The 14,709-nt window shown below is 43.4% G+C and overlaps 1 protein-coding gene across 3 annotated transcripts; it reads left to right on the plus strand.

Annotated features, from left to right (window-relative positions):
* The first annotated feature begins 812 nt into the window (after positions 1 to 812).
* Positions 813 to 9,708, plus strand: SPP2 (secreted phosphoprotein 2). Of its 3 annotated transcripts, none has more exons than XM_048954278.1 (7): positions 813 to 975; positions 1,064 to 1,188; positions 1,722 to 1,844; positions 3,384 to 3,494; positions 5,212 to 5,266; positions 5,642 to 5,731; positions 9,535 to 9,708. In XM_048954278.1, exons 1-6 carry the CDS (start codon positions 891 to 893, stop codon positions 5,719 to 5,721), a joined length of 579 nt encoding a protein of 192 aa, XP_048810235.1. In that variant the 5' UTR covers positions 813 to 890; the 3' UTR covers positions 5,722 to 5,731; positions 9,535 to 9,708. The 3 variants fall into 3 exon arrangements, with proteins under 3 accessions (XP_048810235.1, XP_048810237.1, XP_048810234.1); XM_048954280.1 differs by lacking the exon at positions 9,535 to 9,708 and adding an exon at positions 7,795 to 8,102; XM_048954277.1 differs by having other exon boundaries at positions 814 to 975; positions 9,478 to 9,708.
* Positions 9,709 to 14,709: the final 5,001 nt, after the last annotated feature.

The raw sequence follows: 14,709 nt of genomic DNA on the forward strand, positions 1-14,709 counted from the left end.
GACAGAATGTCTGGTAGAGCCATTAGATATGTTGCCTGCACTTGGAAAGTGAGACCAGCAAGTGCTGAATGCCTTGTGTTGGACAGGATACAGAGAACAACTTGCAGCTCGGCATTAGTTAGCTAAATGCTAAGGTGTCAAGTCTGCCCTGTCCCTGTGATTCTTTACAAAGCTTTCCACACTGAAGAAACCTTGTGATTTTTCAAAAATCCCATTCATCTGTGTGCAGAGAGCGAGTGCTGAGCATTAGGAGGATCTGATGGGGGAAACCAAGTGGTCTCAGGCACTTGTTTGGTTAGCTGGGCTCTGCTTTGGCAAAAGAGGTCAGGGCAATGTGGGACTTCTTCAGGTGTGTGCTAATTAGCAAAGGGCTTATAAGGTAAATGGGCCTGGAGTCTGCTCTGTGCCTTGTGACTGGAGGATGTGTTCAGTGCTTAGTCCTGATGGGTCATGGCGTCAGCCGTGTCCTGGTGCGTGGATTCCCATTCTGTTCCTAGGAAATCAGGGGGTTCCAGTTCCAAAGTGCTTTCTGTTGTGCCTGGGACACAAAAGTGTTGGTAATGGACTAAGGAAAGCGTTGTCTCACCCGCTTTCAGGCTAAAACTCATGGCTAAAAGTGGAAAAAAATGACTACATCTGCCACTGCCTGTGGAGCTATCAGGTATCTAGCACTTCTTTTTAACCACAGTGCTAAGGAAAAATACTGCAGTCCATCTCTTATCAGAGAACTACTGCTAAATGGAGAAAAGCTGACAACAAATATTTACTCTCAGATCAATTCTGTTTAAAGTGCAATGTTTGTAGCAGAGCTTGAACGCAGGAAGGTCAGATGTAGTATCAAGGCTGCCTGCATATAAAGACAGGAATATGCAGTGGACACTCTTGCTTAGATGGGGAAAACGCGAGAGGATTTTGAGAGGCACACTATGAGGAGCTTGATTTTTGTCCTCACTCTGAGCGTTTTCTCATGTTCAGGTAAGCTGTTCAGAATTTTTCAGTCCTTTTTCATATGGCTTAGTTAAGAAAAACAGTGAGTTCTAATGGAACTGTGTGTCTGCCTCAGGGTTTCCAGTGTACGATTATGAACTCCCTGTCACAGAAGAGGCTCTCAATGCTTCTATTGCAAGGATCAATTCTCAGTCTTGGGGGCCAAACCTGTATGGTGTTGTCAGGAGCCACGTTAGACATGTGAGTGCACAGACAACAGAGATCCTTTACCTTAAATATGCTTTGCTGACTTGGAAAACTGTTTGGTGGTTTGTTTTTTGTTGGTTTTTTTTTTGCCTAATCTTGGAAATGCAAATTTAGTTGGAGTTCTCTGATGCATCTTGGAAGAGTGTGGTCTGAGGCACTGTACAAAGCTATGGCTTTAAATATTCTTTGTACGTGCAGTTTTAATCAAAAGCATGTTTGGAGCTCAAATTGACCACCCCTAGAATAGAAGACTTCAATGGATATCCTTAAAGATTTAGCACAAAAATTAATTTAGAAAAGAGCTGGTGTTTCTCAAATACCTCCAGCTGACTGTTTTGCTTTGGGCATAAAATAATGTGGATTCCATCTGATGGAGGTATTCAGTGCAACTGAACATCTGCCCTCTGGGCGAGCACTCTGCATATGGAGCTGACAAATAGTGACTCTACAAGCTGCACCAACTCAATGTTCTGCAGTTTTGTGATTTGCTTTCCAGGCTCTGCTTGATTTGGCCTTTCTCTTACCAGGTTGACATGTGGAACAGCAATGATTATAGACTAGAGCTGCAGCTCAGTATTCGTGAAACAGAATGCACAAAAGCTTCAGGAAGAGACCCATTTACATGTGGCTTCAAAGTAGGGCCTTTTGTGGTAAGTGCCTCTGGTGTAAGTGGGAAACTCACCTCAGTGCAGGGTGATCTCTGGACGGGTTGAAACACTACTGATTGGCTCTCAGAAGACAAAAAAAAGCTCAGATACAACCTGCAGAATAGAGTGGGTATTACATGGGAAGGGGCCATGTTGAGAAACTCTTATTTCTGACCAGTGAGGAATACATGAGCTGCTCTGAGCTGAAACAAGAGGATGCTTGCCTTAGAATGGCATGAGATAAAAGTGCCTGTGTGCCTTGCAAACAAATCCTGGAAGGAAAGCATAGCTGCTTTTACAAGTTAGAGGCTGGTAAAACTGGTACTTGACCTGATTTATTTTCTACCATGCATGTAGGCAAGAAGTCAGGAAAAAAGGAGATGAGAACAGAGTTGGCAGTCTGTATAGGATGGTGTGCAGCATCCTCACAGCTTTGTGCTGCAGCATGTAGTAAGGCATGTTGATGTGAGGTAGGGATGTTATGCTGTTTGGAAGGTTGCAACAAGGAAGGGTTTGGCGATTAACCACAGTTCTTTTACTCTCCGAATTCTTGTCTCTTTTCCTCTGTGAATGACTGCCAAGTTCACCTATTCTTCCTGGGCACAGAGTTTAGGGAAGAGGAAGGATTTTGGGAAGGCACTGAAAAGGTGGAACAAAGGCTTTTCTGGTAGAGAATGAGTTGTGCTACCAGCCATTGGAGGCAGTTTATGCACCAGAGAGAGAGGCAGATGTCTCTTTGGGTATTACTACTCTTGAGTTGAGTGGCTTTTGTGTGCATAGAAGGAACAACACAAAACTGATGAATGTTCTTAAGTTTTCTTCCAAATCAGAGGGATTGGTGGCTGTGAAGTTATTACTGCGTCCTAAATGGACACTATCCCATACCTCCCTCAAATCCCAATCAGAGGGCACCTGATTAGATCTACCTGTTTTAGATTAGATTAAATTTGAGTGAAGGCCTGGAATTGGTTCATCTTGATGTGTATGCTGAACATATTCATAAAGATTGAATGTAAAGGGAGGTGGCCCCACCTTAGGCACGACAGTTGGGTGATTGAGAAGACACGTCCTGTTTCTCTTCTTGTTGGTGCAATGCAGCATGAAAGATGTGAGGATGTCAGATTTCCATGCTTGGGTGCAGGCTCTGCCAGAGTTTGTGTCAAATCAGAGAGACAGCTTCTTTAATGGTTGTTCACCTTCTAGAGGTGGAGCTGCCATCAGCATCGCCCTGGGTAGATTTTCTGTTCGTGATAGGTGATGCTACAGCCATGAAAAGGTTTGGGAGAACATTTTTCCTAACCCTACCAGGTTCAAAGCTTCATGCAGGTAATATGCAATTATGGATCAATAAATTGTGTGAAGTTATACACCGCTAGAATATATTGACCTGGCTGCCAGAATTTGTTAGGCACGTTGCTTCAATTTTGTCTTCTTGGAATTTGATTAATAACCCCCTGTAAAGATTTCCCACTTAAACTCCTATGGAGTGCTTTGCACTGTAGCTTTGTTCCACCAGATTCACTCTATTTTTATCTGTTACAGCCAACTGCAGTCTGCAAAAGTGTTGTGGAAGTCTCCAGTGAGCAGATTGTGAATGTTATTGTGCGATGCCATCAGAGCACATTCAGCTCTGAATCGATGAGCAGTGAGGAGGTAAGGAAGTGAAAAACTGCTTTTTTGCTACCTGGGAACATAAAAATTCTGCTTATCCTCTTTCAAGGAGAAGTCAGGTATTTAAGTGTCAAGTGAATCTTTACAACTGGCTTTGACACTCTGAAGCAGCAATTCAAGGACTTTCACATGTCATATCACTTAGCAGTGTTCCCACGTTGACAGTGGAAAAGCTGAGGCGTGAGGCAGCATGGAATTTGCCCATAGTTCATCACTGTGTCCCACCCAAAATGTAACAGTCATTTAAGTCTTGAGTATTTTTTCTGTGTGCTGTCACGTTGCCAGATGACACTCCATCCCAATGGTGGCACATACCATGGAGTCTTTATCTTGTCCTTACTCAGATGTCTGGTAACCTCCTTGTTCTGTGCTTTCTGTGCTGTGGAAGCTTCTGACATCTATTTAGAGGCAACTGGAAGTTTACAGCATAAAGCTGTTTGTCATTTGAAATCCAACTTCACGTTCCTTCCTGTGAGAGGCTTCACCTTGCTCGATGGATGCCTGAATGGAGCGTGAATCTCTGTGACAGTCTGGCACATCCACCAAACGTGACACTCTTTCTCCATTGAAATATACACCATGCCTGTGCCTGGAAAATAGTGATTGGCACATCTTACAGACAGAAACAAATTCTGGCTCTGTTATCAAATCCCTCAGCTGAGCATGTAATCATAGTATAGGTGAAGAGAGTTTGCTCCTCTGAGATTGATGATCCACTCATCTTTACTTTTGAGCTCTCATCCAGTTTCTAAGATATGATTAAATGCTGACCCAATCAGTAAATCCTTGCTAGCTGCTTTCAGATTGTACCAGTATCCAATTTTTCCTTGAACTTATTCTTGAAATTGTATGCCTGCACTTACAACATAGGCCTGCAATGAATACTGTGCTTGAGGATTATATTCAAGGAGTGAAGCTAGTTTCACAAGCAAGGTGGCAGAGGATCTGTGGGCAGCATTTTCGATTTTGGAAGCTGCACGTGGCGAAGGATTCCATATCATGTTCTCTTTATTTGAACTGCCAGCTTTTGTTCAGAATCTCTTCTCAGATGGAGATAGTAAATGCACCACAGGAATTCTTGATTTGCAGAGCAGAAAGACAGTGTGTGAAGTACTGAAATATGTACAGCAGTTTTGCATGTTCAGTCTGTCCTCTGTGTTAAGCGTAACTCTCATTTAATTGGGCACTAACTATAAACACTTGCTTATATAAGCAGAGCTCTTCCTGCAAGTCTTCTTTAACTGTCACTTAAAATTCAGTGCTGCTGCCAATATTCCTGCTGGGGGATGTATTTCCTACAAATTTATTAAGGAATAAATGCTAAGGAGAATTATTGCTCATGAAAAAGAAAGTCTTTCTGAACAGGGCTGCACTGCAGCTCTTGGTCTGTGGGTTGTAACTCAGTTAAAGGGATCTCAGGTTGGCTCACTGCGAATGATGTTGATGTAGTGCTGGTGGTATTTGGGTAGGAGAGGAGCTGTGATTGAGGTTGAGGTCATACTACTGTGATAGGAACCTATACAAAAAGAATATAAAGAGCTTTAAAAGCAGTAATTCGATGAGTCAAAGAGATGCCCTGTGTAGCTAGAACAAACTAATTCGGCTCTCTGAGTCCTGTTCTCTTGGCTGTATCTGCACTAAAAGTCAGGTAAGGTATTGGGTACCAATTTCTTTTTGAAGAAACTGCTTTAATTTACAGATGATGCATATGCTGATGACGGGCCCAAGCAAGCGAGGCAGCAGTCGCTCTGAAGGTAAGCCCTTTCTGCCATGCTGGACACTCCTGGCACAGGTTGGTTTGCCATTTGCATTGGCCATGTGGAAGTCATCTGTCTGAGAAAGAGGAAAATACAAAAGGCCAGCTGTTTGCTCAGGTCACATCCAGCTTCTGTTACTGTGGAGGGGTGCTTCTCACTGAGAAAGTGGTGAAGGCATGGGACTGCAAGACAGGGCAATGCTGAAGCTATAAGCTTGCAGCCGTTTTCAGAATTGATGGATTTGTGTTTTCATAACCTGTACTTGTGTGCCAACTTACGGTTGCCTTGATGTGCAGAATGCTGAAGAAACTTGCTTGACAGCATGCAGCACTCATGCATGTCTCCATGTTCTTTCCATTTTTGTTTCTGAAGCCTTCTCATCAAGGGGAAGAGGCCGCATCAGTGGCGACTGGAATAAACCTGATCGTGTTAGCCCTGGCAAGATTGAATAATGCAGTTTAGGTGAGTATCATATAATCACAGAATGGCCTGGGTTGAAAAGGACCACAGTGATCATCTAGTTTCAAACCCCCTGCCACGAGCAGGGTCACCAACCACCAGACCAGGCTGCCCAGAGCCACATCCAGCCTGGCCTTGAATGCCTCCAGGGATGGGGCATCCACAAAACAGTACACTTGGAGTACAGCTCCAAGTGAAGACTTTATGCACGCTAAGTTTGCAGGTTTTGAGGCAGAGTGGGAAAGAGACTGCTCAGGATAAAAGACTCCTTTGGGAACATACTTCTTGACTGGGAGCATGTTAAAAGCCATTGCACCGGAGGCTTGCTTATGGGGGAAATCATGGTGTGTCACTTGGCAGTGGGAGCTTGAACAGGGCATTAACACAGATAGAGATGAGCAAGTCACCTGCCATCTTTGTGCCAGTACTATCTTCCCACCTACAGCTTGTTCCCAGCTTCAAATGTCTTTGAGCTGAAACTAACTTAACAGGGCCTTGAGGCTGCATAGTTCAGAAAAAAAAGAAGAAAAAAAAATTAGTAGTAAGGTATCCAAAAGAACAGAGAAGCAGTTTGCCCAGGGCAAGTGTTTGTTGTAGAAAAGCTGTGATGGAGGTGTTTGGAGCTCAGGTAATGGAATAATAGTGAAAGGTACACAAGATTCAGTGAAGCTGGCAGAGCTTAACCTACAGAAACCACTTTAGCTGACCCACTTCTGAAGCTCTGTGTGGGAGAAGCTCTCATTTCTGCTGGTGTGTTACCGACCATTTTATGGAGTGAAAAAAAAGGCAAGTGTCTTTGAAAGCATTTTAGCAGTAGAGAATGAATGTCATGCTCGGGCATGCTAAGGTGATTTAAAATAGTTGGAAAAGGGAGAGGAATTATTGGGCACTATGTCTGTGCAATCAAAAGGGTTTCACACACTCACTAGCAGGTGTTTGGCCCTGTAGAAACTGACTACAGAATGGAATGCTGCATGTGTGGAGCTCAATTCAGGCCCTCTGCCTTTGAAACAACAGTTTTAGATGTTATTTAGCAGTGGTGACTCACCAACAGCATGTTATTCATAAACATATCTGTGGCAAATCTGCATGTGCTGAAGGAGACGTGCCCCTACTCTCATAGAAAATAGACATGAAAGGAAAACACAGTCATTTTGTTAAGTCAGGTCTTTGTAAAAATGCTTTCATGAAATCCGTATGCTATTTTGGTTTAGCCGTGAGCCTGCAAAGGTGCTGGTTTTATTCCTCTTAGAGGGATCTTTTCTGAATGCTTTTGGACTTCCTCAATGGTATGCAGTGGTGTTTTGGCATATGCTTTGCATCCAACACATATCAAAATTATTTCACGTGTTTGAGGTCAAGGGAAGTTATTCATGACTTTTTTTTTTTCCTTGTGTTTCAATAACTGTGTGAACATGGCAGGCAATATTGCAAGCCCATCTATGATGGCCATGTTTGCTAGGTCATAGGAAATACGTGCTGTGCTTTGAGATAGCAGTAGCTCATCTGGCGTGTTCTCTCAGATGAGAATATTTTGGAGGAGGCTGGGGAAATGGATTTAATAATAGAAGGCTTTCATCTCTAGCTCAATAAACCTGCTGTTGACAGGCAAAGCTAGACAAGTTCAGGTAAGAAATGAAATGTGATTCTTTTTTATGCAATGGTGTGGGTAACTGACCGCTGCAAGAATTGCTAAGGCAAGCTGCTGAAAGAACGTTTCAAGCTGGAGTTATCATTTTCTGAAGTACATCGTCTCTTCTTTTTGGCTACAGGAATTGTTTCAGGAGAATCCTGTGTCAGATTGTACACAGGAAGCTAGGCTGAATGGTCTCACAGGTGCTTTCTGTCTCTGTTTCTATTTATTTGAATGTGCCAAATATTCAAGAGGAAAAAAAATCAATGCAACTGTTATATAAAGGATGTTTTCAGGTCTGCAGCGTTCAGACCTACCGACCTGCTGCTGCCAGCCAGGAGTTATCAAATTGCATATGAAAGAACCACACCAATGACTAAAGAGCTTATTTCATTGACAAGTGCTAATCAGATTTTCTGGATTAATTTCCTAGTGCATCTCTGGAACTGGGGAGGCTGTGAATATTACTTGTCGTGCTGTGGACTGGCCTCTCCAACAAATAACTCAGGCACGTGAGCAAGTGACAGCAGGAGAGCCAGCTGCTGTGCAAAGCTATTGCAGCTTAACAACCCGAGCCTGCAACAAGTGTTAAGGTCGCTGATTAGATATAGCACACATCTAGCTCTGCCAGCCATGAGCCTTTAGTGCAAGGTGCAGTCCAACCTGTGCCTTATATCTGCAGTCACCAGCAGTGCTTGGTTTCCTTGAGCAGAAAAATAAAGCATGTCATTGCTTGCATTAGATGTGTGGGTTGTGAAGAGTTCTCTTGCTGTCGTTAACCACACAGGGAAAGTGTTTTGTTTAACATACAGCGGGATTCCTTCTGCACAAAGACAAAGGGCTGTGATTTCTTCCTGGAGTTTTCTGCATCTTCTTAAAATGATCCTCTGGCTGAGTTCTCATGTGACATAGCTGGCTGGAATGTGATGGTGGCAGTTGGCCTGGCAGAAGCCAAAGTCAATAGACTGTCATCCTTGGCTGTTAGGGCTCTTTCAGTGAAAGAATGACTGGTAATATTGGGCCTCTTCCACTCATACCCAAGAAATCCAGGTTCCCAGTCTCAGAGTGAACTGAATCCTTGTTTCTCCTACTTCCAGAAAAGGAGCAGTGCAGCAGCATGCATAGCTCTACTGGGGCACAGAACTAGAAGCTTTTATCCCCCATGTTATTACAAAGCCATCAGAGGGAAGGGAAATCCCTGCAGAAGGGAATCTTTTGTGTAATGCATGAGCTCCACATCCCGATCAGCTCTGAGAGCAAAAGCTAGAGCCCATTTACCTCCTAATGACAGGCAGCCATTGTATTCCTTTTGCCTTGGAGCCTGTGATTGCAGAGCTCTGGGTGTTACCTGGCATTTATGACAGGCGGTAGGAGAGAAGACAGCATGCCCTCATATGTTCTGACCCTCTGTCACTACCACGTGTGAACATTTGTTTCTGGCACCAATCTGACCTGTAGAATTGACTTCCAGAGAATTTTCACATTGCCATGGTTACAAACATGATGGAGATACAGTGCAGGCACTCGTGTCCTCTTAGGAAAACAGATCTCAGATTCCTTTGTGCATGTTTAATTCAAATGCATTTCTCAGAAGACCATACACCTGCTTATAACCTCAACCACCTCTGCTTTTGAGACTCTCCAGTCTGAGTTGGTTTGTATCCACTATGTTGCTTATGCTTTTTCTAAACCCCAGAGCCTGGGTTTATCTCTCTCTCTCTCTCTCTCTCTTTTTTTTAAAACGTTAATTAGCAATTAATGTGACTTTTTTGGATACGTGGTGTTTTGCGTATGCAAAACAGATTCCTCATTATGTGATTGTGATGATAAATAAGCAATTCAGTAAAGTTGAATATCCTTTTTTTCTGGGCTGTTTGGTTAATTCTGCTAAGCAAGCAAATTTTGAGCTACGACTTTTCTCCCCCGCCTCCTTTTCTTGGATGAGATTGGAGGATGAGGAATATCAAGATTCAAGGATCATGGAATGAATCATAGAATGGTTTGGGTTGAAAAGGACCACAATGATCATCTAGTTTCGACCCCCTGCTAAATGCAACCCCTGCTAGGATGCAACATGTGAAAAGCAAACCTGATGCAATTTCCTTCTCTTTTTCAGGAAAAACTATTCTGTGATGAAGTGGGTCTTTCCTTAAAACCTCCTTCTCCTTTACAGCCAACTGGCCATTGGATGAGTTCGTCAGGTGCTGAATGGGTGCTCAGTCAGTAACGTTCTGACATATTGCAGCTCATCAGGAGGACTGTCTCAGACACCAAATATAACTCTGTCCAGTATGTGTTGTACTATCTCATAGCAATGATATTAAAGGATCAAAGGATCGCTGTTGCATCTTTGTGTTCTGCATTGCTCTCCAGGTACTTATAATTTTCTGCAATGCTTGCAGCTTATCATGGATTACTCCAGTGTATCTCTCTTCTGGAAAACAAGTCTTTTCAGCCTTGTCCCTTTCTCTGCACTCAGTGCATGTGTCCCCCATCTGCAGTCCTTTAGGAAGGGACTGTGCATCTTGGCTTTTTTTTTTCTTTTTTTTTTTCAGTCTTTGCCATGAAGAATGAAAATCTAGTTTGCTCTCTGGTTACAATTAGGACAGAAACATCACTGGCAGGGATTTGTCCATCACTCATGGGATATACTGCCAGTACGCTGTTACTGCGATGCATAGGATATTTAGATTATAAATACACAGTTATTGTCTGAGCTAAAAAGTCCTTCAAGATGTTCAAGAATGAAAAGTAGGGTTGCCTTTGACCTCCAGATGTGACCCTCATGATGAATGAGTAGGAAAGGTCTTCTGATCCGTTAGCATTGATGTTATGGGTGTCATAGAGTCGTAAAGCCATTAAGGTTGGAAAAGGATCACCCAATCCAACCACCAGCCCACCCCCACCATGCCCACTGACCACATCCCTCAGTGCCACAACTCCATGGTTCTTGAACACCTCCAGGGACGATGACCTCACCATGAGCAAGAGCTTCTCCGAAGGGAGGACTCTGTAGTCATGTCTCTTGGTCACGAGGGCAGGATCTGCAGTCAGGCATCATGGTAGCACATGCAGGGGCTGTAATATTTCTTCTTGACTGATTATAAACTGCAATGAAAGGCCACCCCTCTCCACTGCACATGGGTCACCCGTATGCTAATCATCTACGTGCACCTCACTGCAAAGTTTGCAAAGCAAACACTTTTTTTATTTTCCCCAGAAAAATGGATTACAGGTACTTTAATCTCCTTGCTGTATGTACACAAATACCTTCACAGCCAGAAGCTGATGTGACATCTGCTGTGCAAATGTTGCTCTGGGGCTGCGGAGTAATATTTTGTCTGCATTACTCAAGTCTTCTGTGGTCTCAGTGCTGACTCAAGCACTTGTTATTCCAACACACTAATGATAGTTGCTATGGGTGTTCCCTTCCAACTCTGCGTGACTGTTCTGAGAAGCATCATCCATGTCCAAGAGCAAATCTCACTGGGACTGGTGCATGAAACCATATCAGCGTCCTGATTCTGTTTGCATTCAGTCATGTCTTCACTCTCATGGGCTGCAAGTACAGTGAAAGACTCCAAAAAATGCCCATGTCAGAGGGAGCCAGCCCTTTTTGCACTCTTGCACCAAGAAATATTTTGACATACTGTCCAAATCTCTGTTCTGCATCTGCATGCTCTGTTCTCCACGGCCCCTCTCCGCAGCATCTCATTTTATCCCTGTGGAAGAAGGAAATCTGTTGACTTTTTATTTTCAATGAAAATCTGATTAAACCTTCACTCGTGGCAGTTGGTTCTTTTAGAATTGCAGAATGTCAGGGATTAGAAGGGACCTCGAAAGATCATCAGTTCCCCTGCCAGAGCAGGAACAGCTGGATCAGGTCACACAGGAACATGTGTATTATCCTATGTAATAATAGGCTTAGAGCATGTTACCCTTAAATCCATGTTTATGAGCAAAGAGAAAATATACACAAAAACAAAAAATTGTTACTGTTATTGAAATCTTAACAGTTTAAGAATTTGTTCTCATTCAATTGTTATAGACAGGGAAATATATGTATATATGTATACATGCATATACATATGATGTTTTAATGAAACAGTTAAAATATTATAGTCACACTTCCTAGCATCTTCCCCTTTTCTTGCTTCTATGCTCACTTTTCCACTGCTTCTCTGGGCCCTTAGGTTGCTGTCTTCAGCCTGGTAACAGGCATGCTTAGGCCATTTGCCAGCATCTGGGGGCATTCACTAGGATGACTGTTGGCTGCTGCTGCTTTACCACACTGTGATTCATCTGGGTCTTTACATGTTTTTTGCTTTTGCAAACCATGTATTCTGTGTATGATGTACTCTACACATGTTACTTGGGGGGGGAGGGGGGAAGGGGTCTCAATGTCCTTCTTGCCCTTCCATCAACATGTGGGGAAACATGATGTAGTGGGCATGGCGGTAATGGGTTGATGGTTGGACAAGTTGATCTTAGTGGTCTATTCCCACCTTAGTGATGCTGTGATTCTATGAGATACCTGGGGATTTGTGCTCCAGGGCAGCACAGCATTTCATTTCCTGGATCTTCTCTTTGCCATCATGTGCTAGAATTACTGGCAGTTGTCAAGCGTTTGGTGCTACGTGAAAATAGTCTAGAAGTGTTCTCAAAGGTGGAGATCATCTTGAGCAACAGCTGGGGGAAATAAGCCCATGCTCAGAAGAAGCTTATTTCTCATCGTGGAGGAATGTGAAGATTTCCTGGCATACACCTTACTGTCAGCAGCTTAATCTCAGGTGAGTGACAAACTAGGCTGACCTTTGGACGATCCCTCTGAAATGAAGGATAGGCCTTCATAGTTGAGCCTGTTTCCTAATCTGGGGCAGTGAGATGTCGGGACTTGAGCAATTTTCAGCCTCAACTCTACCACAGAATGCGCACTTCTCAATACATTTACAAGTGCAGATTCAGCACGGAGGCTCAGGAATTCTTAAGGAAGCACAGCTGTGCTGAGGATGGAGTACATCCCTTGCAGCAGCCAATTGGTAGATGATGCTGAGCTGCTGAGGATGTTTGTGAGCCCAGCTCTCTGCTTCCACATCCCACTGGTAGCAGTGCCCACTAGGTGTCAGGATTAAACAAATGCAAGGCTGATGCAGTGGAGAAAGAAATTCTTCTGATTCTTAGCATTTTTTAAAAAATTCCTGACTTCTACCCTGCTGTGCCATAAAATAACTTGTGGGGAAGAAGAAATAACTTGTGGGGATAGACCTGTTTGTTTGAAGGCTGGAGAGAACAGGGGAAGAGAAAGGAGATGTGCAAAAGAGTCATGGCCTACCCAGAGTGCTTGCATTATATGAGCTTATATTCTGCTGCAGGCACAAAGTTAATTTTACTTTTTAATGCTGAAGTCAGTAGCCTGTTCTCTTTCCTCCATGATAAACTGCTGCTTTTTGATGAAATGGTCATTTGTCACATTATCCATCCATGAGTTGCCTTGGACTAAGGCTGTAAGATGCCTTTGGTGGGAGCAGGATGCTGGTTGTGGAAAGGGAGTGACTGTAGAGCTGCAATTTCTAGAGGCTCGGGTTTGATGTAGGGCTGTGGGACCTGGAGATTTTCTGGGCCATTTGATGGAGGTTTCTGCAGCTGATTCTAATGGATTCATGGGTCAGGGAGTACTTAGACACAGCCTCTCCACAGCCTTCAAGTACTGCTTGTTTTTCAGACCTTCATGCTGAAACCAGATGCAGCTGCATGTACCCACCTTGACCACCAACATGTGGTTCTAGGGATTCATCTGGATGTTCATTGCAGAGTATGTCAGGGGGAGGTGAAATTGGAACCAACAGGGAGAAAGTTGGAAACTGGGATGTTCTGTTGGCTTCCAGAGTCTGGAGAAGTTCATGGCATTAGCTGGCTACAAGATCTGGGGCTGCAGCAAAAGGCAACCTGAAAAACTGAGTCTGGCAGGATCCCAGGGACCACAAACAGTGATTAATGACAATTTTAAAAGGATCTTGTATGTTTTCTTGAGAGTGAATCTTTTTGTAGGCAGTTGGGTAGGTGCTGCTGCTGGCTGAGCCTCCAGATCTGGGATAAATACTGAAGAGAAAGAAACAGCCTCCAAAAGTGAAGGCTATTAATTTAAATGGGAAAAAAAAAAAGTGAAACAAAAAAACAGAAACCAGCCCGTAATCTCATTAAAAATAGGCACTGAGCAAAGGTGATCAGAAATATTTAATCCTGGAAATTAAAGCATCCAGCCTTGCGTCCACACTGAGCATACTGACTGAAATGATCTAGGAAGTACATTTGGCACATGGCAACATCGTGAAGTCTTGCCAGTGTTGTTTTTGCAGAGAAAATTTTGGATGCATCAGGAAAGCAGAAGCCTGATGTAGAGTTCCCAAAAGCCTTCTGACAGGCCTTTGTGGAGAGAATGCCAGAGGAGTGACATAGGCGTGATCTAATGAAGCATCATGGCTCAAAAACAGGCATGGACAAAATTATGAAGTGAGTGGATGGCACCTGACAAGTGCAGCTGGGGCAGAGTTGGTGGTTGTAGATAACCTCTGGGAATGCAGTGGATGGCTCCACAAGCATCGTGTTTACAAAAGGGCTACGCATGTGGGCAGCAAAAGCCTCAACGCCAACCATGAAGGATGTTGAAACTAGATGAGTTTTGAGGTCCTTTCTAACTTAAGCCATTCTGTGACTCCACGTTTTCCCTGCGTGTCTTAAAGGTTTCTAATTTTCCTTGGTATTTGTATATTGAAGGTGGTTTTGTTCAAAAGTGAGACGTTGTCAGGTATTTTGTGAAATACAGAGGAGAAAAGAAAATGGAAAAATCTCTGGTGTGGTCACTGATGCAGGGGCTATGAAGGAATATCTTACACTGTTCCTGCTTAGCACAATGGCCTTAAAGAGTATTTTGAGGGGAAGAAACACTGAATTTATGAAATGTTAGAACTGATAACAAGAGCTTTTGATTTGATTGGTTTTCCAAGCTAGTTTAAAAATGGTATTTTATGAACTGTAACCCTTTTATCTTGTTGGAAGGAAATGAAACGAATGCTTTTCCATCAAACTGTTTCACCATCTCGAGTTCCCTAAATTTTAAAAGATGTACCAGCCCTGATGGTGGATGGCCAAAGCAATGCCATTCTCTTTCTGTCATTGGAGCAAGGCAGCAATCATTTTTCAACATGTGAGCATAACCAGAGCACTTTGAGCTAGGCTAGGGGACAGTATCTGTTGAACCCTATGTAGCCAATAAAGTAGAAAGATGGGAGGATTGCCAGGGCTTGCATGGCAAGGGCACAACTGACCTCACAGAGGTGTGTGAGCATAT

This window comes from Lagopus muta, chromosome 8 (assembly GCF_023343835.1).
Source record: "Lagopus muta isolate bLagMut1 chromosome 8, bLagMut1 primary, whole genome shotgun sequence".
Lineage (NCBI taxonomy): Eukaryota > Metazoa > Chordata > Aves > Galliformes > Phasianidae > Lagopus > Lagopus muta.